At 64.5% G+C, this 19,535-nt stretch overlaps 2 protein-coding genes and 1 long non-coding RNA gene across 12 annotated transcripts in view; 2 read left to right on the top strand and 1 right to left on the bottom strand.

The window, feature by feature from the left end:
• The window catches only part of TNXB (tenascin XB), a 65,994-nt gene extending 50,738 nt beyond the window's left edge, over window positions 1-15,256 (top strand). For both annotated transcript variants that reach the window (XM_084890991.1, XM_084890990.1), the window contains 19 exons: window positions 4,726-5,022; window positions 5,194-5,511; window positions 6,944-7,276; window positions 7,448-7,765; window positions 8,227-8,505; window positions 9,351-9,623; window positions 10,858-11,181; window positions 11,412-11,747; window positions 11,851-11,973; window positions 12,070-12,213; window positions 12,353-12,472; window positions 12,568-12,711; window positions 12,784-12,914; window positions 13,033-13,165; window positions 13,253-13,404; window positions 13,585-13,681; window positions 13,760-13,921; window positions 14,600-14,763; window positions 15,003-15,256. In XM_084890991.1, the coding sequence (XP_084747117.1) occupies window positions 4,726-5,022; window positions 5,194-5,511; window positions 6,944-7,276; window positions 7,448-7,765; window positions 8,227-8,505; window positions 9,351-9,623; window positions 10,858-11,181; window positions 11,412-11,747; window positions 11,851-11,973; window positions 12,070-12,213; window positions 12,353-12,472; window positions 12,568-12,711; window positions 12,784-12,914; window positions 13,033-13,165; window positions 13,253-13,404; window positions 13,585-13,681; window positions 13,760-13,921; window positions 14,600-14,763; window positions 15,003-15,104 (3,950 nt within the window). In that variant the 3' untranslated portion in view covers window positions 15,105-15,256. The remainder of the gene's footprint in view (window positions 1-4,725; window positions 5,023-5,193; window positions 5,512-6,943; window positions 7,277-7,447; window positions 7,766-8,226; window positions 8,506-9,350; window positions 9,624-10,857; window positions 11,182-11,411; window positions 11,748-11,850; window positions 11,974-12,069; window positions 12,214-12,352; window positions 12,473-12,567; window positions 12,712-12,783; window positions 12,915-13,032; window positions 13,166-13,252; window positions 13,405-13,584; window positions 13,682-13,759; window positions 13,922-14,599; window positions 14,764-15,002) is intronic.
• Window positions 1-19,535, top strand: part of LOC311626233 — a 1,185,289-nt gene that overhangs the window by 650,895 nt on the left and 514,859 nt on the right. The gene's annotated exons all lie outside the window — the stretch shown is intronic.
• Window positions 15,199-19,227, bottom strand: CYP21A2 (cytochrome P450 family 21 subfamily A member 2; the record flags this gene model as incomplete). 9 transcript variants are annotated; one of them, XM_084891123.1, is made up of 10 exons in its annotated part: window positions 17,506-19,204; window positions 17,347-17,436; window positions 17,111-17,265; window positions 16,945-17,040; window positions 16,771-16,872; window positions 16,595-16,681; window positions 16,303-16,503; window positions 15,821-15,999; window positions 15,643-15,746; window positions 15,252-15,541 (listed from the first exon to the last, which is right to left on the bottom strand). In XM_084891123.1, the coding sequence occupies exons 1-10, from the start codon at window positions 17,750-17,752 to the stop codon at window positions 15,282-15,284; spliced, it is 1,521 nt and encodes a 506-aa protein (XP_084747249.1). In that variant the 5' UTR covers window positions 17,753-19,204. The 9 variants fall into 9 exon arrangements, with proteins under 9 accessions (XP_084747247.1, XP_084747251.1, XP_084747244.1 ...); XM_084891121.1 differs by having other exon boundaries at window positions 15,199-15,541; window positions 15,883-15,999; window positions 16,771-17,040; window positions 17,506-19,182; XM_084891125.1 differs by lacking the exon at window positions 16,771-16,872 and having other exon boundaries at window positions 15,199-15,541; window positions 15,883-15,999; window positions 17,506-19,175.

The following is a 19,535-nucleotide window of genomic DNA, read 5'->3' as shown; positions in this document are numbered from 1 at the left end:
GTGAGTGGCTACTGAAGGGTCCCAGGGTTGGGCTTAGGAAAGGTCTCTGTAGTGGCGTCAGAGTCTCTTCCAGTTCAGTCCATAACCTCTCGACCTCTGACCCACACCCCATCCACTAGGCAGCTCAGGACAGGGGTGGTCCACGGCCAGGAAGCAGGTTTCAGGGCAGGGCCCAGCCATCCGGGAGGCCTTGGGTACTGAAGCGTCAAGCGACCCCTGCCATGCCGTGTGGCTCTCCGCTGGGCCTGCAGCTCTGGAAAGAGCTCTTTGGGGAGTCTGGGATATAGGTCTTGGAATATGAATGCAATCAACCAGCATTTATATATACAATTTCAAACAAGCAGGAAGAGTGGAATAATGAAGGCCCAGGGTCATCACCTGCTTCCACCATATATCAGCTCTTCCAGGAGGCTCGTCACAGAATGCCTCTTTATTAACCACTTGATTGACATAATTCACATACCAGAAAAGTCATCTCTTTCAGTATGCATCTTGTGGATCTGTAGTGTGTTTCCCGTGTGCATTGTCTGGCTTCTTCCCTGAGCACATGTTTGAGGTCCACCCATGTTGTAGCCTCAAGCAGTACTTTATTCCTCTGTAGAGCCAAGTGGTATTCCTTATAGAGTAGACCACTGCTGTGTTTTTACATTCAACTGCACTTCCTCACCATATTTACAGTCCTCTCTTTAAAAAGGCTGTTTAAAAATGACCTATGATAAGGATTGTACCTTAAAAATGAACAGTCATTTCTTTGTGTCCTCAAGTATCAGTCACTGCTACAGTCTCCTGGTTTTATCATATTTCTTGTTTTCCAAATTTGTTGCTGAAATTTGGTCTAAATAAAGAAGGTAGACAGGCAGATTTTAAGTGGCGGTGGAGTAAGTGGATGTTGCAGAGACACGCTCCCAGGACCAAACTGGAATTACAACTGAAATACGGAAAAACCTCTGGAATAATTAATGGAAGACTCACGGGAGAAAACCCTGATAATAGAGGATGGAAAGTGGAGATTGCATAAAGACTGGTTGGAAGGGCCAAGGCACAAAAGAGCTGGCTGGGCTCCAACAGACAGAAACTGAAGTCCTGGAGAGATATCTCAGCTGTGGGGGTGCCACTGAGAACTCTGGGGTCAAATCCCCAAGCTGTGTCCCCCCCAGCAGAAATCACCAGAACTGAGAAGAGTACCTACATAACATTTGGCTGGAAAAACATCAGGGCTTCTATCTGCCAGGGAGAGAGAGCTGAAAATTCAGGCACCCTCTTAAAAAGTGAATGCACAAAATTCTCTGTAGAGCCACTCACCTTGTGCTCGGGCAGAGGGAGGGCAGAGTGGACTGGAGCTGTGAGCAGAAGCCAGGGTTGGAGCTCTGGGGTTAGAGCTCAGAAGGCAGACACCCCAAGTTCCCTGTGCTGAGTCATTCTCTCACTATGCAGAGGTGATCTTTCTCATGCAGACATTTGCTATACAGATAGTTGGAGGCAGATAGTTGACAAACCTATTGAAAAACCCATTAAGAGACTGAGAATAACAATTAGCCTCCAGGCAGAAGCAATTGCACCAACCTGTGGGGAAAAAAACTCTTACCATCCTGTGGACAATTGCCTGAGGGCAATTCAAAACCAAATCCTATCATAAGTCTGTAGACAGTGGCAGTCTCTGGAGGCTTTGAGTCTTTGCCTAAGATAATTAGTCAGAAACAGCTTGACACCATCCTACACTAGAAATTGAGAGATGTACAGATCTAATACATAGTCACAAACCCAAACAGGGCACATCCCCTGTGTGGGTGTGCAGGAGGCAGCTGGTCGATGTTTCTCTCTCATTGATGTTTCTGGCTTTCTATCCTTATCCCTTCCTCTCTGTGGAAAATCAATAAAATACATATTTTTTAAAATAACATCATTAAAATATCCATGCTACCCAAGGCAATTTACAGATTCAATGCAATCCCTACTAAAATACCAATAACATATTATGAAAAATACTCCAAAAATTTATATGGAACCTAAAAAGATCCTGAATAGCCGCAGCAATGTTTTTTAAAATATGTATATATTTTATTGATTTTTTTTGCAGAGAGAAAGGGAGAGGGATAGAGAGCTAGAAACATCAATGACAGAGAAACATCAATCAGCTGCCTCCTGCACAACTCCTACTGGGGATGTGCCCGCAACCAAGGTACATGCTCTTGACCGGAATCGAACCCGGGACCCTTCAGTCCACAGGCCAACGCTCTATCCACTGAGCGACTTGGGTAAGGGCGCCGCAGCAATCTTGAGAAAGAAGAATGAAATTGGAGGAACCGATATCCAGATTTCAAGTTATATTAAAAGCCCGTAATCAAGACAGCCTGGTATGGCACAAGAACAGGCATGTAGACCAATGGAACAGAACAGAGACCCTGGAAATTGACACAAGCCATTATGTTCAATTAATATTTGACAAAGGAAGCAAGAGCATACAATGGAGTCAAGACAGTCTCTTCAGCCGAAACCGGTTTGGCTCAGTGGTAGAGCGTCGGTCTGCAGACTGAAAGGTTGGGTTCCATTCCGGTCAAGGGCATGTACCTTGGTTGTGGGCACATTCCCGGTAGGGGGTGTGCAAGAGGCAACTGGTCGATGTTTCTCTCTCATCGAGGTTTCTAGCTCTCTATCTCTCTCCCTTCCTCTCTGTAAAAAATCAATAAAATATATATATTTTTTAAAAAGTCTCTTCAATAAATGATGTTGGGAAAATTGGACAGATACATGCAAAAAAAAAAGAGTGAAACTAGATCACCAGCTTATAGCATACACAAGAATAAACTCAAAATGAATAAAAGACTTAAAACACAAGACATGAAACCATAAAAATCCTAGAAGAAACCACAGGCAGCAAAATCTCAGACATCGACTGTAGCAATATGTTTACAGATATATCTCCTAGGGCAAAGGAAACGAAAGAGAAAATAAACAAATGGGACTACATCAAAATAAAAAGCTTCTGCACAACAACAAAAAAAGCAACAAAATGAAAAGGGAGCCCAGTGTATGGGGGAACATATTTGGCAATGATACATCTGATAAAGGGTTAATGTCCAAAATATACAAGGAACTCACACAACTTAACAAAAGACAAACAAGCCAATTAAAAAATGGGCAAAGGCATCAGCAGATGATTGGATCCAAAAACTGTGGTACATCTACACAATGGAATACTATGCTGCCATAAAAAAGAAAAAATTCTCATCGTTTGCAGCAACCTGGATGGAATTGGAGAACATCATGCTGAGTGAAACAAGCCAGTCAATGAAAGAGAGACACCACATGACCTCACTTATTTATGGATGATAAAGAACATTATAAACTGAAGAACCAAAAGATAGATATAGAGACAGTAAAGCAACAAGCAGTCAGTCAAATTACAGCGGGGAAGGTAGGGAGATCTGGGGGAGATAAGAGATCAACTGAAGGACTTGTATACATGCATATAAGCACAACCAATGGACACAAAACTCTGGGGAGGGAGGGTATGTATGGGAGGGGGGGCATTGGTATATGTACAAAAATAATAACCTAATAAAAAAATATTTAAAAAATAAAATAATAAAATAAAAAATAAATAAATAAAAAATGGGCAAAGGACCAAAATAGACACTTCTCCAAAGTGGGCACATAGATGGCCTAGACACTTCTCCAAAGTGGGCACATAGATGGCCAAGAAACATATGAAAAATTGCTCAAAGTCACTGATCATCAGAGAGATGCAAATTAAAAGGACAATGAGGTATCACCTCACACCTGTCTGAATGGCTACCATCAACAAACGCACAAATGACGAGTGCTGGTGAGGACGTGGAAAAGGGGATCCCTAGTGCGCTGCTGGTGGGAATGCAGACTGCTGCAGCCACTGAGGAAAACATTGTGGAGTTGCCTCAAAAAATTAAATGTGGAACTGCCATTTGACCCAGGGACCCCACTTCTAGGAATACCAAGAAACTGGAAACATCAATCAGAAAGAATGTATGCACCCCTATGTTCATTGCAGTACAATTTACAACAGCTAAGATCTGGAAACAGCCCACGTGCCAGTGGATGAGTGGGTAAAAAAGCTGTGGTACATCCACCCCAGGAAATGCTATGCAGCAGTAAAAGAGAAAAGACAGCATGGGGGGACCTGGAGAGTGTCATGCTGAGTGAAATAAGCCGGTCAGAGAAAACAAGTGTCACATGATCTCACTCTCATCTGGAATCTAATGAAAAAAATAAACTGATGAACGGAGTGGATCAGAGACATGGAAGCCTGGAGCAGAGTGCGGAATCGCAGAGGGAAGGCGGGTGTGTGTGTGTGTGTGTGTGTGTGTGTGTGATCTACCAGGGTGGTGAGGGCCTGGGGTGGGGAGTGGGGCGGGTTGGAGGGGGTCGATGACGGGGAAAGGGGCCATACGTAATGTTTCAATAAAAAACAATTATTTATAAAAATTATTTTTTTAAAAAGGAAGGTAGGTTCTAGTTGGGAGGATTGAAACTTTAAGTAGGTGGGGAACGCAAGGGAGGTCCTGAAGAGACAGTGACATTGGAGCAGGACTGAGGAGCAGGCAGGAGCTGCAGGCACAGAGGAAGCAGGCCTGCGAGGAGGGAGCAGGCAGGCCTCAAGGCGGGAGGTGGCCAGTCGCACCAGGAACCAGGAGGGGGGGTCTCAGCAGCTCTTCCAGCAACCGGAGAGCTTGTTTGCCTTTCTTCCAGCCCCCGAAGCGGAGCCCGCTACGGGCGCCCCCGTGGGGCCTCGCCTGGGGGAGCTGACGGTGACCGGGTCCTCCCCGGACTCGCTGAGCCTGGCCTGGACCGTCCCCGAGGGCCAGTTTGACCACTTCCTGGTCCAGTACAAGAACGGGGACGGGCAGCCCAAGGCGGTGCAGGTGCCGGGACACGAGGCCGGGGTCACCATCTCGGGCCTGGAGCCGGCCCACAAGTACAAGATGCACCTGTACGGCGTCCACGCCGGCCAGCGCCAGGGCCCCGCCTCCGCCACCGGGGTGACGGGTGAGTGGGCGGGACGGCTGGTGGGCGCAGGGGCCCCTCTGCTCCGGGCTGGGCCGTGGTGCCCGCTGGGCGCCCGCAGGGCCCGGGGCCGGGCGTGACCAGGGTCGGGAGAAGACGGGACTTCCCCACGGAGCCTGCCTCACCTCCCTGTGTGTGTCCTTCTCGCTGCAGAGGACGAGCCCCCCGGCCCCCCGGAGCCCAGCACGGAGGCCCCCGAGGCCCCCCAGGAGCCCGTGCTGGGGGAGCTGACGGTGACGGGGTCCTCCCCGGACTCGCTGAGCCTGGCCTGGACCGTGGCCCGGGGCCACTTCGACGCCTTCATCGTGCAGTACAAGGACAGGGACAGGCGGCCCCAGGTGGTGCGTGTCGGGGGCGAGGAGAGCGCAGTGACCGTGCGGGGCCTGGAGCCGGGGCGCAAGTACAAGATGCACCTGTACGGCCTGCACGTGGGGCGGCGCGTGGGCCCCGCGGCCGCCCTGGGCCTGACCGGTGAGTGGGCGGCGGGCGGAGGGCCTGGGAGACTGCCTCTGTCGCCGTCCTCGGGGACACACCGTCCCCCGCCCCGGCTCACGCTGGCCGGGGTCCCGGTGGAGGCCGTGCCTGGCAGGGGCTGGGCTGCAGAGTGGCTCCCCCACAGGGGCCTGGGCAGTGATGCTGCTGGTCTCCAGGCTCGGGCCACACCTCAGGCCCGGGGGCGGACACTTCCTGAGAGCCTGTGGGGGGAGTCCCGCCGCGTCCCTTCCTTCCCGCCCCTGGCCTCCTGGCGCCGGGAGGCCTGACGGGCTGGAGGAGCTCAGGGGCAGCCTCTGCCGCCGCCCCCAGCTCAGGGTCAGACCTCTCCAGACCTAGGACGGGGTCAGCCAACATGGGAGCCCTGGGCCTCGCCGCGGGAGCTCACGGTCGACCTTGAACTTGGCAGAGAGACAAGGTCTTTCCTAATGTGGCTCCCGGTGGTGGGAAGACAGGCTGGGAACCCACAGAACAGGCCAAGCAGGGGGGACAGTAGACGGGGTATGACAGGAAGCCCTGGGGCAGGCCAGGCCTGGGCTGGAGGCCTAGGCAGCCCGTCCACACTCCCCCAGGACAGCTGAGGCCGCGGTCAGGCCGGCGTCGGCACGGTGACGGCACCACAGGACAGAGTGGGTCACATCCACGGGGCACAGTGTGCAAAGGCTGGGGACGGGGAGCACGGGGGCACCGCAGGGTTTGGGTGGAATGCTGGGAGTGGGGGGCAGTCCCGAGAAGGGGTGCAGAGGTAGGCAGCTCAGGCAGCAGGGCTCCTGCGGGCACAGAGGGTTGTGCAGCTTTAAGTAAGACCGACTCCATCACCGAGCATATTCGGTCCCATTCTGACCCTGAGCAGAGGGGTGGGAGGGAGGCGGGAACAGCAGGAGGCAGGGGCCCACAGGGGAGAGGTGTGGGTGACCCAGGCCAGGACATTGGGCTGCAGGTGTGTGGGGAGGGGAAAAGGGAGAGGAGTTCAGAGGGAGGTCCGGGCAGCTGAGGACCGAGGAGGCGCAGGGCCAGGGAGGCTGAGGTGTTTGGGAGCCAAGTCCTGAGCCAGAGGAGTGAGATGCCCCCAGACCCAGTGCAGGGAGCCCAGCGCACAAGGACCATGGGCCTGTGTTCAGAGCAGAGCCTGTGCTGAGGGGCCCAGGGGTGCTGGTGGGGTGAGGGGGGCGGTGCTGGAGGAGGGGCCCAGGGGTGCTGGTGGGGTGGGGGAGGCGGTGCTGGAGGGGCCCAGGGGTGCTGCGGGGGAGATGGGGGAGGAAGGCTGACTGTGAGGGTTGGAGGAGACATTAGAGGGACCAGAAAGAATGGGAGTCAGAGCTCTGAGGACGGCAAACACTGTCTTATGTTTGCAATGGGCCCTCCGCTGAGGGCGGAGGAGACCTCACCTGTCCCCCATGTCTCCGTCCAGCTCGTCCAGCTCCCGACTTCGAAGCTGGAACCACCCAAGTCCCGCCCACCACCACCCCCGAGCCCCCCGTGGAGCCTCGCCTGGGGGAGCTGACGGTGACCGGGTCCTCCCCGGACTCGCTGAGCCTGGCCTGGACCGTCCTCGAGGGCCAGTTTGACCACTTCCTGGTCCAGTACAAGAACGGGGACGGGCAGCCCAAGGCGGTGCGGGTGCCGGGACACGAGGCCGGGGTCACCATCTCGGGCCTGGAGCCGGCCCACAAGTACAAGATGCACCTGTACGGCGTCCACGCCGGCCAGCGCCAGGGCCCCGCCTCCGCCACCGGGGTGACGGGTGAGTGGGCGGGACGGCTGGTGGGCGCAGGGGCCCCTCTGCTCCGGGCTGGGCCGTGGTGCCCGCTGGGCACCCGCAGGGCCCGGGGCCGGGCGTGACCAGGCTCAGGAGAAGACGGGACTTCCCCACGGAGCCTGCCTCACCTCCCTGTGTGTGTCCTTCTCGCTGCAGAGGACGAGCCCCCCGGCCCCCCGGAGCCCAGCACGGAGGCCCCCGAGGCCCCCCAGGAGCCCGTGCTGGGGGAGCTGACGGTGACGGGGTCCTCCCCGGACTCGCTGAGCCTGGCCTGGACCGTGGCCCGGGGCCACTTCGACGCCTTCACCGTGCAGTACAAGGACAGGGACGGGCGGCCCCAGGTGGTGCGTGTCGGGGGCGAGGAGAGCGCGGTGACCGTGCGGGGCCTGGAGCCGGGGCGCAAGTACAAGCTGCACCTGTACGGCCTGCACGCGGGGCGGCGCGTGGGCCCCGCGGCCGCCCTGGGCCTGACCGGTGAGTGGGCGGCGGGGGCGCTCTCCCCTGGGCCCCCTCCTCACAGGGCCGGCCCTCTCCCGGTGCCCGGCCCCTGTCCTCTGGTCGCGGAGGAAGGTGGAGACTGCTGTCCGTGGGTCAGAGTCCTGGCCTCACCCGGTAGCTTAGTTCCCTCCCTGGCGGAGCCTCTGGCTGCTGCGGTGTTTCTGTGCGGCCTGCGGGCCCTGGCTGGGCGGCATGGTGGCCCGGAGGGTGGAGCCAGGCCGACTGCCTGGCGTCTGGGCCCGGCTCCTGCTGGAAGGCACTGGCCCTTTGTGAGCAGAGGCGCTCCCTCCGCAGCCGCCCCCACGGACTGCCAGGAGCGGCACCTCCCTGGCCCGGCCCCGTGACCACCTGAGGGCAGTTTGCTCAGTGTTTGTTCCGTAGCCGGAAAGGACCCCTGTCGGGGGCGCTGACCCCGAGCCTCCTCTGCTCTGTTCCAGCCGCCCTGCCCCCGGGGGCGCCCCGCCTGGAGGAGCTGGCCGTGGCCGCCGTGACCGCGGACTCGGTGCACCTGTCCTGGACGGCGGCTGGGGGCCCCTTCGACTCCTTCCTGGTCCAGTACCGGGACGCACAGGGGCAGCCCCAGGCGGTGCCCGTGGGCGGAGACCTCCGGGAGGCCACCGTGTCCGGCCTGGCCCCGGCCCACAAGTACCGATTCCTCCTCTTCGGAGTGCGGGACGGGCAAAGGCACGGCCCACTCTCTGCCGACGCCAAGACCGGTGAGTGCGGGCGAGAGGCCGCCTTCCCCCTGGAGCCTTTGGCCATCCTTCGCCCCCTTGTGGCCACAGTGGGACGGTCATGTTCTGTGCTCCACACTGCAGACCTTGGGGCCTGTGTCTTTGAGGGGTCCTGTGAGATCCAGCCCTGCGCTCTCCCTGTCCCTCACCCTGTCCTTCTCCCTGTCCTCTTAGCCCCAGGGACACCCCCTTCTTCCATGGATCCTCTTTTTAAAAAAATATATTTTTATTGCCCCAGCTGGTTTGGCTACAGCAGTGGCAAACTCATTAGTCAAGAGAGCCAAATATCAAGAGAACAACGATTGAAATTTCTTTTGAGAGCCACATTTTTTTAACTTAAACTATACAGGTAGGCACATTGTTATTAACTTAATTAGGGTATTCCTAAGCTGGCCTCTGCTAAAAACTCAAGGGGCCAAAGAGCCGCATGTGGCTCGCGAGCCGCAGTTTGCTGACCACTGGGCTAGAGTGTCAGTCTGAGGACTGCACGGTCCTAGGTGTGATTCTGGTCAGGGCACATGCCTGGGTTGCCAGCTCCATCCTCAGTGTTTTTATTGATTTTAGAAAGAGAAAGGGAGAGGGAGAGATAGAAACATCAATGATGAGAGACAAACATCAACCGGCTGCTTCCTGCACGCCCCCACTGGGGATCAAGCCCACAGCCCTGACTGGAATCGAACCGCTGACCTTTCGGTGCATGCCGGCTGGGCTTCCCGGCTGCTCTCTTGCCCCTCCTCTGCCTCCCCTTCCTGACACGTGGCCCGAGGACGCTGTCCGCTTGTGTCACCTTTTCTGCCATTCTCCATGCACCTCCCTCTCCTTTCCAGTCCCAGACGCCAAACCGCGCCTGGGGGAGCTCACAGTGACAGCTGTGACGCCAGACTCCGTGGGCCTCTCGTGGACGGTCCCCCAGGGCGCATTCGACTCCTTCGTGGTCCAGTACAAGGACAGGCACGGGCAGCCCCGGGCGGTGCCGGTGGCCGCAGACCAGCACGAGGCCACCGTCCGTGGCCTGGAGCCCCACCGGAAGTACCGGTTCCTGCTCTACGGGCTGGCAGGCGGCAAGCAGCTGGGCCCCATCTCTGCTGAGGGCACCACAGGTGAGCCCAGCCTGCTCCCACTTCCCCAGAGCCGGCCAGGGCGCGGCAGCCACAGCACCAAAGCAAACGCCCGGCCCTGCCCGGCCCGCGCTGGGCACTGGCCGTGCGCGCGTCCCTCCAGGCCCTGCTGGCGATGCAGTAGGAGCCCCGGGCCCGCAGGCCTGTGTTCCCATCCCAGAGGCCGCTGGACAAGCCACCCTGCCCTGTCCCGCACCTGCCAGTGGTTATGAACAAGCTCCTGGAGCTCATAAACGCCCGCATCCCCCCTCCGCCCAGCCCAGGAGCAGGAGGTGGGCGTACGGGAACGGCTGGTGTCGTAGGGAGGGTGGAGGGGTCTCTGACCCTCACCCACTGCCAGACCACAAGCCACAGACCAGGCAAGGGTGGGGCACATGGCCAGTTGGGGCCAGGGGCTCTCGGACTCCATGATTCTCTTCGCTGGACCATCACAATGGGACTGGAGACAGACTTCTCCATGAGGGTCCCCCCCGCAGCAGGCAGGCCCTGCCCGGCCCCCCCGCCCCTCCTCACCAGCTGCGAGGCCAGGGGTGCGTGCAGGATGGGGAAGTGGGTGGAGGAGGCCCGGACCGATAGAAAGCAGGGGGTGGCCAGGCAGGGCGGTGGCGGCCGTGAGCCTGGGACTCTTCTGAGCTCTGGCCACCACTCTGCCAGGGGCCTGGGGGTCAGGGAAACCAAGGCCCCTCTCCGCAGCCCACCACTCCTCTCCCCTGCAGAGGTTTCTCCTCACTTCCTGCGCCGCTCACAGCGGGCCGGAGTCTGGGCTGCTTCCCGCAGCGTGGTCTGTCCCCTCGGGTCCCAGTGCCAGGACCCTTCCCAGACCCTCACGCCCCCGGAAGGTCCAGGCTGAGGTGCAGGCAGCTCTAAGACGCCCCTCTCCCCATCGCCCCCTGGAGCAGCGGCAGCCCCCAGGCTTGCCCCTTCTTCCCCAGCCCCCTCCACCCGGGCCCTCAGCACAGTGTGGGTGGGGAGACCCGGTGCAGGCTCTGGGCCGGAGCAGGGCTGTGGCAGATTCCAGAGAAGAAAGCTGCTGGAAGGGCCTCAGTTTTTCCTTCCCCCACCTGGCTTCCACGCCAGGTCACCCTCAGGCCTGGGCCACTCAGGAGCCGACACAATGGAGTCGGGAGGGCCTGCTGTGCGCACACACACATGCACACACACATGCACACACACATGCTCAAACACACACAGCTTCTCCCCTGGGCTTCTCCCACAGCCCCGGAAGAGGACACACCCGCCCCCTGGCAAGCTGCCACAGAGGCCCCCGAGACCCCTGGAGGGCCCCGCCTGGGGGAGCTGGCCGTGACCGACAGCGCCCCCGACTCCCTGCGCCTCGCGTGGACGGGGGCCCGGGGCCCCTTCGACTCCTTCGTGGTGCAGTACTGGGACGCGGACAGGCAGCCCCAGGCCTTGCTCGTGGGTGGCGACCAGGACGAGGTGCGCGTGTCAGGCCTGGAGCCCAGCACCCCCTACAAGTTCTTCCTCTACGGCCTCCACCACGGGAGGCGCCTGGGGCCCGTCTCCGCGGAGGGCACCACAGGTAGCACCAGGCGGGCCCGTGGGGCCGGGGGGCCCAGGGCGGCGAGCAGGGGAAGAACATGAGGGGCCGTGGGGAGGAAGCCCTGGCTCTGCACGAGCTGGGGACCCAGCCCCTCCTCAGCGCCACCTGCACAGGAGGGCCGGGGCCGGGGGTGGCGGTGCAGGGGGACCTGCCCAAGTCTCCCAGCGGGTACACGTCTGCCTCACCCCTCCTCCCACCGCTCCGGGCAGGGTCGGCACCTGCCGGGCGGTCGCCGGGGGAGCCAGGGCCGCGGCTGTCCCAGCTGTCCGTCACCGACGTGACCACCAGCTCCATGCGGCTCAGCTGGGAGGCGCCCCCCGGGGCCTTCGACTCCTTCCTGCTCCGCTACGGGGTCCCGGCGGCCAGCACCCTGGAGCCGCACCCGCGGCCCCTGCTGCAGCGGGAGGTGACGGTGCCCGGCTCCCGGCTCTCGGCCGTGCTCCGGGACCTGCGGCCCGGGACGCTGTACAGCCTCACGCTGTACGGGCTGCGCGGGCCCCACCAGGCCGACAGCGTGCAGGGCACCGCCCGCACCCTCAGCCCAGGTGAGCGGCCGTGCTGGGCGTCAGCGGGCCCGGGGCGGGAGGGGCATCCAGGACGGGAGCCCCCCCATGGCTCACCCCGTTACTCGGCACACCTCTCTCTCAGTTCTGGAGAGCCCCCGGAACCTACAGTTCAGCGAAATTGGGGAGACCTCGGTCAAGGTCAGCTGGACACCCCCACTGTCCAGAGCCGACAGCTTCAAAGTGTCCTACCAGCTGGTGGACGGAGGTGACCCCCTTTGCCCATGTCCTCGCTGGTCTGGTGTCCCCCACGCCCTCCCCCTGCCCCCCGCTTCCCGCGGCTCCTAGCCCGCTGTGTTTTCAGGGGAGCCCCGGAGCGTGCAGGTGAGCGGCGCAGCCCGGACCCAGCAGCTCGAGGGGCTGGTCCCAGGTGCTCACTACGAGGTGACCGTGGTGTCCGTGCGAGGCTTCGAGGAGAGCGAGCCGCTCACCGGCTTCCTCACCACGGGTGAGGCCGGGCGGGCGGGAGGCCACGGCGGCGTCGGTTGAGGGGCCAGAGAGGGGAGGGTGTCGGAGGGCCCGGTCGTGGGCCAGAGGCCCCGCAGGGTTTGGGCAGGAAGGTCCGCTCTGAGCCTCCCGCCCCCCAGTTCCAGACGGCCCCACCCAGCTGCGTGCGCTGAACTTGACGGAGGGAACGGCCCAGCTGCACTGGAAGCCGCCCCAGGCTCCGGTGGACACCTATGCCGTCAGGGTCACAGCCCCGGGCGGTGAGCGCAAGGGGACGAGGGCGGGAGGGAGAGCAGAGGCGGCCTGGGCTGTGGCGGAGCCGAGGGCAGCCTCTGACGCCCCCCACCATGGCCAGCCCCCCCTCTGCAGGCCTCGGCCCCGGGCAGCGCTGTGGACTACCCCCTGCAGGGCCTGGAGCTCCACACCAACTACACGGCCACCGTGCATGGCCTGCGGGGCCCCAACCTCACCTCTGCAGCCAGCATCACCTTCACCACAGGTACCGCCCGGGAGGGGGGCGGGGCAGGTGCAAAGGGCTCCTCTCCATCTTCTCTCCCCCACTCCCCACCAGGGCTGGAAGGCCCCCAGGACTTGGAGGCCAAAGAAGTGACGCCCCGCACGGCCCTGCTTACGTGGACTGAGCCCCAAGTCCTGCCCACCGGCTACGTGCTCTCCTACGACGCCCCTGACGGACCGACCCAGGTGCCCCTCCCTCCGCCCCTGGCCACGGCTCTCCCTGTTCCATTCCGGGGCTGCCTCTGCCGCTGCCTCCCCAGCGGGCTCCGCCTCGTGTCCCCGACCGGCCCTTCTCTGCCCACAGGAGATCCTGCTCCCGGGAAGCGCCACCTCTCACCAGCTCCGGGGCCTCTTCCCCGCCACCTCCTACAGAGCCCGGCTCCGCGCCGTGTGGGGCGAGGGCCTCTCGCCGCCCGTGTCCACCGCCTTCACCACCGGTGCCTGGGCGGGCCGGGCAGGGGCTGCGTGGGCAGCAGGGGTCTGCGGTTTGGAAGGAGGACTGACCCTCCCTGTGCCCCCCCCAGGTGGACTGCAGGTCCCCTTCCCCCGGGACTGTGGGGAGGAGATGCAGAACGGGGCGGGCAACTCCAGGACCACCACCATCTTCCTCAACGGGGACCGGGCGCGGCCGCTGGACGTGTTCTGTGACATGGAGACGGACGGGGGCGGCTGGCTGGTGGGTGAAGAGGGAGCGGGCTGGCGGAGTGGGCATGGGGCGGGCCGGCGGGGTGGGCACGGGGCGGGCATGGGCTGGCATGGGCCGGCGGGGCGGGCGGGATGTGCCAGGGCCCACAGGCTGACGGTGCCCCCCCCACCCCCCCCCACCCCCCTCCACCCCCCCCCCCCCGCTTCCCAGGTATTCCAACGCCGCGTGGACGGACGCACGGACTTCTGGCGGGACTGGGAGGACTACGCCCACGGTTTCGGGAACCTCTCCGGGGAGTTCTGGCTGGGTCAGTGCCACTCAGGGTGGGGGACGGGGAAGGGGCCCGTGCACAGCGGAGCCCGGTGACAGCAGGGTCCCCCCGCAGGCAACGAGGCCCTGCACAGCCTGACGAGCGCCGGGGACTACTCCATGCGTGTGGACCTGCGGGCCGGGGCCGAGGTGGCCTTCGCCCAGTACGACTCCTTCCGGGTGGACTCGGCTGCTGACTACTACCGCCTGCACCTGGAGGGCTACCGCGGCACCGCGGGTGAGGGCGGGGCCTGGGCGGGGCGGTGAGGGCGGTGGGGGCGGGGCCTGAGCGGGGCGGTGAGGGCAGTGAGGGCGGGGCCTGGGCGGGGCGGTGAGGCCGGTGAGGCGGGTGAGGGCGGTGAGGGCGGTGGGGGCGGTGGGGGCGGTGGGGGCGGTGGGGGCGGGGCGGTGAGGGCGGTGGGGGCCGGTGAGGCCGGTGGGGGCCGGTGAGGCCGGTGGGGGCGGGCCGGTGAGGGCGGTGGGGGCGGGGCGGTGAGGGCAGTGGGGGCCGGTGAGGCCGGTGGGGGCCGGTGAGGCCGGTGGGGGCGGGCCGGTGAGGCCGGTGAGGGGGGCGGGGCTGTGAGGGCGGTGAGGCCCGTGAGGGCTGTGAAGGTAGTGAGGGCGGGGCGGTGAGGCGGGTGAGGGCGGTGAGGCGGGTGAGGGCGGTGAGGGCGGTGGGGGCGGTGGGGGCGGTGGGGCCGGTGGGGCGGGTGAGGGCGGTGAGGGCGGTGGGGGCGGGCCGGTGAGGCCGGTGAGGGGGGCGGGGCTGTGAGGGCGGTGAGGGCTGTGAGGGTAGTGAGGGCGGGGCGGTGAGGGCGGGCCTGGGCGGTGAGGGCGGGCCTGGGCGGTGAGGGGGTGAGGGCGGGGCCTGGGCGGAGCGGTGGGGAGGCCCTCACTGGCACCCTGCCCCCCGCAGGGGACTCCATGAGCTACCACAGTGGCAGTGTCTTCTCTGCCCGAGACCGAGACCCCAACAACTTGCTCATCTCCTGCGCCGTCTCCTACCGCGGGGCCTGGTGGTACAGGAACTGCCACTACGCCAACCTCAACGGGCTCTACGGGAGCACCGTGGACCACCAGGTGCGCCTGCCTGGCCGACCGCACACCCTGGGCGAGGAATTACCGAGGTCCCCCAACCCCTCAGCCCCCGCCCACCCCCACCCCGGCCCCTCGTCCGGGAGGGAACAGCGCCCTGGCGGCTCGGGAGCACGTGGTTTATTGGGTGGGAGGCGCGGGGAGGCGGTGGGCGGTTTGGGGAACCCGGCCGGGGCCGGGCGGGCGGGGAAGCAGGGCGGGTCTCTGACTCCGCCTCTCCCCAGGGCGTGAGCTGGTACCACTGGAAGGGCTTCGAGTTCTCGGTGCCCTTCACGGAGATGAAGCTGCGACCCCGAGGCTACCGGGCGCCGGCCGGGGGAGCCTGAGCAGCCCTCCCGCACCGGGCGCCCGCCGCGCACTGAGGGGCCGCGAGGAGAGCCGGGGCCGCCACCGCCCGCGAGGAGGCTCCCTCCCCCCGTCTCACAGCACTTTGTTTACAGGGGGTGGGGTGTACAGAGCAATAAAAGGAGAAACTGAGGCACAGCTTGGCCGCATGCCGCCCGTCACTGGCCCGGGCCCTGGGCGCCCGCCCCCCGGGGCTGCAGCCGCACCTGGAAGGGCTGCACCGTGAGGTTGACGCCGCCCGGCGGCTGGGGCTGCAGGGAGGGCAGGACGCCCGCGGGCGGCCGCAGCGTGAAGGCCTGCAGCAGGCGCCGCAGCACCACGAACAGCTCCAGGCGCGCCAGCGGCTCGCCCAGGCACACCCGCGCCCCGCAGCCGAAGGCCAGCGTGCCGGGGCTCCCGCCCGGGGCCAGGAAGCGGTCTGCGGGCGGGGGCGGGGAGGGAGGACAGGCCGGTCAGCAGCGGGGTCAGCAGCGGCACCGCCCCACCCCCCACCCCGGGCCCCGCCCCGCTCGCACGCACCCGGCCAGAACTCGTGCGGCCGCTCCCAGACCGTCTCGTCCAGGTGGGCGCCTTGGAGGTTGGGGATGACCACCGTGCCCTCGGGGATGTCGTAGCCGGAGATGCTGCGGGCGGGGGGGGGGGGTCAGAGGCCCGCCAGGACCCGCCCGCCGCCCACTCGCCCCTCTCGGGGAGCCACCTGCTGGGCCGCGTGGTGCGGTGCGGCAGGGCCAGGGGCACGACCGGCCTCAGGCGCAGCACCTCGGCGATGGTGGCGTTGAGCAAGGGCAGCCGCGCGCGGTCCTTGTAGGGGACCGGGGAGCGCCAGGCCCCGGGGCCCAACTCGCGGTCCAGCTCCTCCTGCAGCCGCCTCTGGACCTGGGAATGGGGCAAGCCTAGTGCGGGCCAGGCGCCCGGCCCCGCAGGCGCCTCTGCCGTCAGGATGCGGCCCGCCCAGCCACAGCCCCCACCACAGCCCACCCCGCCACAGCCCCCGCCACAGCCCCCCGCCACAGCCCGCCCAGCCACAACCCCCCCCCCCCCGGCCACAGCCCCCCCGCCACATCCCCCGGCCACATCCCCCGGCCACAACCCGCCCTGCCACAGCCCCCGGCCACAGCCCCCCTCCCGCCACAGCCCCCGGCCACAGCCCCCGGCCACAGCCCCCGGCGGAGGGCGCACCTCAGGGTGGTGGAGCAGAAAGGCCACGGCCCAGGAGAGGGTGGTCGAGGTGGTCTCGGTGCCGCCGATGAAAAGGTCCACCACGGACATGTGCACGTGCCCCTCGAGCAGCTGCCCGGAGCCCCGGCCGGCCGGCGCCTGGCCCACCCCCTGCAGCATGTAGTCCGTGGCGTCGCGCCAGCGGCCGGCCACCATGCTCTCCTGGGGGGAGAGGGCCCTGAGCGCCGGCCGCGAGAGAGCCGCCTCGCTCCGGCAGCCCACGCGGGGCCCGGCGGCCCGCCCCGGCGCCCACCTTGTGCCGCCTCAGCTGCCCCTCCACAATGCGGTCCCGGTTCGCCACCGCCTGCTGCAGCCGCCGGAGCCCGGGGCTGGGGAAGAACTGGCGGGGAGCAAGACAGTGGCTGCGGGAGGGGCGCCTGGCCCGCCCGCCCGCCCCGGCCGGCCGGCCCCGGCCGGCCCCCGCCTCACCCTGAGGAAGGGAACGATGTCCAAAATGTGGATGGACCAGTGGTCCCAGGTCTTCATCAAGTCCTGGACGCAGTCGTGGAAGGCACGCACCACGGCGTCCTCCTGGGGGGGGGGGGGGGCAGCCAGGTGAGGGCGGAGGGCGGAGGCTGGGCGGGCGGGGCGCTGAGGCCTTACCTGGTCTCCGAAGGTGAGGTGGCAGATGATGCTGCAGGTGAGGAGAGAGAACTCCTCCTGGATGGCCACCGGGGCGCCGGCCCGGGCCCACAGGCGCTGTGGAGGCAGCGGGCTGCAGGGCGGCTGCGGGGGCGGGGGCATGGGGGGAGCGGGAGGGGCGGCCTACCTCACAGAACCCCTGGGTCAGCTGCTCCACCAGGGGCTCCAGGGAGCCGCGCATGCCCAGCAGCAGGGCGGAGCGCGTGAGCTTCTTGTGCGCCTTCCAGAGCGGGGAGTAGTCCCCCAGGGAGAGGTCCTGGTTGTGCCGGGACACCAGTGCGTCTGGAGCCGAGCCGGGGCGGGGTCAGGGGGGCAGGAAGCTCGCCGCCTTCCCCGCCGGCCCAGCCCGCTCCGCCCCCTTACAGGATGGTATCTGGGGTCTGCCGGCAAAGTCCACCCACTTCTTGACCATGGCCTCCTCGATGGTCTTCTTGGAGTTCAGCACCACCACGTCTGGGGAGCGCAGGGGGCGTCAGCAGAGAGTCCCAGCCCCCGGGGCGGGCCGGCGGGAGGGGCGCTCACCTTGCAGCCCGAGGCGGAGCCTGTACACAGGCCCGAGGGTCTGAGCCAGGCCCAGCAGGTGGGCGGGGAGGTTGGGCTGCAGCAGGTGCAGGAAGCCGGGGGCGAGAGGCGGGAGGTGGAGGCTCCGGCGCCGCCACCGGCCCCAGAGCAGGCGGGCGCCGGCCAGCGCGCTCAGCAGCAGCAGCGCGAGGAGCAGCATGGCTGCGGGCCCGGCGAGCCCGGCCGCTCTTATAGCTCGGGGCCCCATTCATCTTGCTGCTGGCCGCTCTGGGCCCTTGGCTCCTCGCCTCCCCGGCCACCGGCCCGCCCACAGGGTGGCACATTCTTGGGAGGGCAGCGGGCCCGTTGGCCTTGGGGAGTCCATATTTCAAAGAACGGCCTTTCTCCTGTGATCCATCACGAAGAACGGAAGGAGAGCGCGGCGACCCTGACCTTGCACAGCCTCCGGCCCACACTGGCCGCCTGGCCCCGCCCTCTCCCGCTGCCATGCTGCAGGCGCCCGGCCCAGGTGCCCAGGCCCCTGTGCAAACCAGATGCGCTGAACGTCTGTGTGCCGCGCTCCCCGCGCTCGGCGGGAGACCTCGTGGCCTGTTTGCTGGGTTTCCCGCCTTAGTCCCATGTGAGTTTCATCATTGCCCCGTTTCACTCTCAAAAGTTGAAGACGAAGAACTGTATGGTCCCCAGTTTGGAGCTCTTACCATGTGCCTGATGCTTTTTGGTTTCAAGAAAGAGACCAACGTGAGGAACTTAAGCCAAAAATAGGAACTGCTCTATAAATGCCAGGGGTGTCTCATGCCGAGGGCAGGAGCCAGGGCGGGGAGAGCGAGGCCCTGGGGACGGCCCCCTCGTCCTCCTGCTCTGCCCGCGGCACCTGCCCCCTGGCGGCCGAACAGGACTGCCTTTGGGGTCAGAGTCCACAGGTTAAGGTCCAGCCAAGGACACTGGGCTTCCCAGCACAACTCAACATGCCCCCCGTGCCCCCAGGAAGGAGCTCAATAGCCCCAGCTGGGGTCGGGGCCAGCCCCAATCTGGGAGCAGGGGCCATAAGAGGGTCCACTGGACCAAGTAGGACGATCAGGGACCAATTTTAGGGGTGAGGTGTCGGTTGGGCGCTCAGAGGAGAGGCCCTGCCAAAGAGGAGGGCATGGCTCAGGGAGAGGGTAGGCCTCCTGGGGTTAAAGGTTAGAGGTGACCCGAGGCCCTGGCTCCAGAACCCCCGCACGGGGGTGGGGGGCGGGGGAGGCCCCCCTCAGAGCTGTGCCGAGCGCAGGCTGTGCGGCTGGAGAGCCTGGGTTGAGGTCCCAGCTGCCCCACCCGCTGGCCTGGAGAAGTAACTGCGGCCCCGGGGGCAGAGCCGCTGGGAGATGTGGGCCGATGGGCCGGGGCTGCTGGGTGGGCAGCAAACAGGACCACAAGCAGCTGAACCCGCTCTCCCCACGGGCTCCCACCGTCAGCATGGTGATGGCTGTGGGGAGCGAGGCCTGACGGGCAAGCCCGGGGCACACACCACAGCCCGGCGGCCTCTGGAGTGCTGGGAAGGCCCGGACTGTCAGTCCCCCAGAATCGGGGGGGCGGGGGGGGGGAGTGACTCAGAGAGCAGCTTCTTGTAAACAGCCTTCATAAGTGGACTCCAGCCCCATCCCTTCCACAGCCCCCCAAATCCAAACCCCGCCCTGCTGTCCTGCCTGGCCATTCACACCCTTTCTTCCACCTCAACCCCTCCTCCGGCCTTGCTCTTTCCGAGGCCGCTCAGATGTCACCTCCTCGGGCAGCCCTCCCACCCCCTCCCAGGCGAGGGCAGAGGCCCCCCCGTCCCCACAGGACCACAGGCCCCCGCAGCACTCCTCGGGGACGAGCCTGGCACGCGGGGCCTCCTGGAGAGGGGCCCACCCCCGCTGATGGCTGACTGCAGGCTGCGGGATGGATTTCTAGGTCAGCCCGCAGACCCTGGGGCGCCCCCAAACGCAGGGCGCGAGGCGGGCAGGTGGGGCGGTTGACCCCAGGAGAAGGGTCTCTCGGAGGATCAGCAA

The sequence above is a fragment of the Pipistrellus hanaki genome (genome assembly GCF_964339955.1).
Source record: "Pipistrellus hanaki genome assembly, chromosome: 7".
Classification (NCBI taxonomy): Eukaryota; Metazoa; Chordata; class Mammalia; order Chiroptera; family Vespertilionidae; genus Pipistrellus; species Pipistrellus hanaki.
Note: the sequence above shows the minus strand (reverse complement) of the source record. Positions and strands in the feature narration are given on the sequence as shown.